The following is a 4,119-nucleotide window of genomic DNA, read 5'->3' on the forward strand; positions in this document are numbered from 1 at the left end:
AACTCTAGTTTATTGTAATAATGGAATTCTATACTTCCTCTCTCTATATTTTTCGTTCTTATATCCAGATACAAACATTTCGGTAATAATATTATTCTGACATATGATGCTCATCACGTATTTCCTTAATCTCAATTAACTATATCCCTTCCATGAAATGCATTATCCTAATGAATTTTGCTTTCAACCACATATTATTTTGCACATATTAAAAAAAAAAATATTAGGAGAAAACTGTACCTTTTGCACCTTTCTCTTCCAATTGGATTTGGAATTGCACCTTCTTGTTTTTCATCTGTAATCGCTCGTCAATGTTAAGGTGGCCTGCGGTCTGCCTGATCTGGGTTTTGCAAGAAAAGCCTTGCCCTCGGGGTGGCCTCTGCTTGCTAAGTTGAAACATTATCAACTAGACGTTCCTCCAGTTACATGTATTATCTCAGACGGGGTTGTCTCCTTTCCACAAAAACTGCGAGGAAGCTCGGAGTTCCGAGAGTATCCTTCTTGACTGCCAGTGCTTGCAGTTTCTGCCCTTTCTGCGTTTTATCTCTGCAACACCAGAAAGAGCATATCTTCCGCTTATCGCAGCTTCTCTTCATGAATTTCAGAGTCCACAGTCGTCTTCTTCTCAACTGTGTGTAGGGCTTCAGCATACACTCATCTCTTCTGCCCCATCGAAGCTCTGCAGACTTCACGGAAGTGCACCAGACCTTTGGGGAACATGAACACGTCTCCCTTCTCAAGTGTTTTGCTGAACAATTTATTGGCAGTGGTGATAAAGCCGACTGAGAGAGTACCCTCCATGACCACCAAGATTTCTGTGGCCCGCAGATGAGTGTGAGGGGGATTAAGGCCGAGAGGAGCAGCGAAATCAATCCGAGCCATGGAGATTCCCAAGGTGTTTAAGCCTGGTATCTGCATTACATTGGCTGGAGTGACGTTGGATCCCATCATGTTACCTGTATCCCCTGCAATATCTAGGCCCCTGAACGTGAAGTCATCTGCAGTAACCATGCTTGCATCCGTACACGGGAACCCGTTCACATTAACTGCAATTACAGTCAAATAAACACACACACATATATATATATATATATATATATATATATATATATATATATATATATATATATATATATATATATATATATATATATATATATATATATATGATCAGATTCACATCGCATGAAACGAATCAAAACCCTCCATCATGAGCTTGAGCTCATCCAAGCACCAACTCGATTCGGCATGAAAGAAAATAGCGTCAACTTTAAACAGACAACATTCACTAATCTCAACAACTGAAACTGTGCTATCAGAGCAAGAGTCCAGTTAAACAGACTCACTTGGATGTATATCGAGAACATTACCGTCACCTGACTGTTCTTGACTGTTCAGATCATGCACAAAGGACGAACTGGAAGGACTCAATTCAGCAGCTGTAAGCGATTCCCTCTGAACTGAGCTATTCGACCGCAATAACACGTAATTGCGGTTACTCTGGCCTAGTGGTAAATGCATGCACTGCTACTGACACGTGAAATGCATGCAAAAGGCAATATTTGTGTGTTGGAGCAGTCGAATCTTGACGCGCGCTTGCCTCGATGCCCGTAACGCCTTTGTGCTAGAATCTTTGAATTGGGTCTTTAATTCCACAAGTGGCTTTCATCGGTGGAATCAACGAATATCGCTGTGTTTGCCTTGGACTTTGGTATTTAATATGGGGTCTCATTTTCTTATTCACTCCATGTTTTGCAGAAGATTCTGGATTTCTCGAATTTTTTAATAATAAGGGATATGCCTTGTCATTATATGAAATGTGTTTGAATTTAGGTGAGATGTCAAATTTGTTACATGGAAAATGTACTTTATAATAATAAAATATTGTTATTAAGATAGTGTGAAATTTATACTTATTTTCCATTCTTATAAGATTTAAATTCAAAATTTAATAAAGTTAAATAAAATATACTTACAATTCAAAATTTAATAAAAGGCTACATGTACTTTATGGCTTTAGCTCACACTTTGCCCCATGGTTTTTCCCATATCCCAAAAGACCTAGCTAACATGATCTAAAAGAATTGACACAGATCCTGCCTCTCGTGGAACCTCATGATGGTTCCATAGTAGCTGATCCTATTGTTAGTGTAACCTCATAAGCGTAATAAAGAGGACATATCCAAATATCGTTTTCTTTTATCACGGATAGCAAATCTGAATCCGAAACAGACCTTGACCACTTGGTAGGCTATACCTATGAACGAGACTTACCAACCAATTACAAGGTGAAGCGGCGGGAGCTGTTAAGCACGAACAGAGAGTAGAGCTCTCTCTAGTGACTATATGGACCGTGCTCGTATCTGCATTCATGAAAGGATGAAACGCTTTATTTGGTTGGTTGGGCGCTTCGCTTAATGAACGAATGAAATGGCTGGATAACGAACCGACTGGGGAAAAAGCAAAACGGCCTGCCTTGCTTACCTAATGGAATGTAGGGAAAAATCCAACTAGTGGTTCTGCTTTCCCTACTGCTTTTCCATTTGTATATAGAATATATAACCAAACCAAAGCTCATCTAAAGGCTACAACTGGTCTTCACTGAATTCACTGACTGAACCACATCGAGACCTCTGGAACCGCCAATCTAATCTATAGGAGAATGCTTGCTCGTTGGGTTCGGCAGTGATTTCCTTTTGCCAGATTATGCATTACTCCTTCCCTTTCCCCGGACTTGGGACCTCTAGACCTGCTTGCTCTCAGTCAAATCAATGCTCCCGAGGCCTCTGACCCGTGCCAGCCAAGCCTTACCAATTGATTGGATTTAGCTTTCTGCAATTTTGAATATACTACCTAGATTGGGCCCACCTTTCTCTTCCCTCCATTTATTAAGCGAAACAGGGTTGGGATCATAGATGACAGCAGGGACTTCAGAATCGTCAATCTCACGCCTCCTACTCCCCTCCTTCTCCCTCTACTTTATGCTTTTGCTTCAAGTTTGTTCCTTCGCGCGGGGCACCGTCCCACCCAGACACTTACTTCTCGAATGAAAATGCAACCAACGGATAACTGAATGCCTGCATTTATAGGAAATGCAGACACTTCTCGAACTGTTTCAATGCCGCGGCTACGAATTGAATGGATCTATCCACAAATTGAATACTTTATTACTTACCCAAAAGAAGAAGGAAGGCTCGTGCTGTAGCTTTAGGTATGCAACAGAGAAGGCTATGGGAGAGGCAGCACCATAGACAGAGGCTAAGGCATAGGTTCTAGATCTATATCCATACCCTCTAGTCGCAGATCCTCTACTAGGTGCAGAGCCAGTTCCATATCGATATCGAGACCCTACAGTTGGAGACTGACTTGAAACCATTGAAGCATCTCAAGATCGAGAGCCATCACCTAGCCTAGGATCCCTCTTCGTGCGAAGGAACTTTAGATTCCAGCAACGGTACTTTACTTCCCCCGCAAAGGCACAATAGATTCCCGTCGCTAAGACCTGATCTCTTACACCGCCTGCAAAGGTAGATTTTCCACCAGCTTCTTTTTCATCTCCTGCTTCTGTCCTTACCCTGATACATGACCTTTTTGTGGCAGTAAGGTGCTGAACCCGTCCCGAGAACCCAGTATAAAGTAAGTTAGTTGTGGGGTATGTTGTCTACTCAAGAATGCATGAAGCAACAGTAAGCGGTGTTGTTTCGGTAAGCAGCCTCCCAGTACCTTTGGATAGAACTAGATAGACACTGGCAAACCCGTAGATGAATTTTCTCTGCTTTTCTCTGCTGTCCTCCATAGCCTTCTTTATGCAGGAACTTGTTGCCTCGCAGCTTCCCTTGTTAACTCATAAACTTTGACATTAGAAACACGATATAACTCATAAACCTTTACGTTAAACATTGAGTATAAATGATATAAAATTAATATACCGGGGTGGTTAATTTAAAATTTTTATAGTTCTAAATATTGTTTTTATGATGAATTGTTTTTGGGAAATTCAAATATTAAGAAATTGATTTTTAAATTTAAAATTTTGGGAAATTTATTTTGAATTAAAAAAATCAAAATATTAATTAATAACATTGTGAAATTATCTTATATTATTTTATAATAAAAAAA

At 40.2% G+C, this 4,119-nt stretch overlaps 1 protein-coding gene across 1 annotated transcript; it reads right to left on the reverse strand.

Moving 5' to 3' along the window:
• Positions 1-654: 654 nt before the first annotated feature.
• Positions 655-1,011, reverse strand: LOC149231502 (germin-like protein 1-1). Its single transcript, XM_089381655.1, has one exon. It carries the CDS (start codon positions 1,009-1,011, stop codon positions 655-657), a length of 357 nt encoding a protein of 118 aa, XP_089237781.1.
• Between the last annotated feature and the right edge of the window lie 3,108 nt (positions 1,012-4,119).

Source organism: Pinus tabuliformis, chromosome J (genome assembly GCF_031772625.1).
Source record: "Pinus tabuliformis cultivar Carrire ecotype Pingquan chromosome J, CPIR1, whole genome shotgun sequence".
Classification (NCBI taxonomy): domain Eukaryota; kingdom Viridiplantae; phylum Streptophyta; class Pinopsida; order Pinales; family Pinaceae; genus Pinus; species Pinus tabuliformis.

What these genes read in the sequence shown, in the direction of transcription:
- LOC149231502 (XM_089381655.1), bottom strand. Translation starts at nt 1,011, where the DNA reads ATGGTTACTGCAGATGACTTCACGTTCAGGGGCCTAGATATTGCAGGG.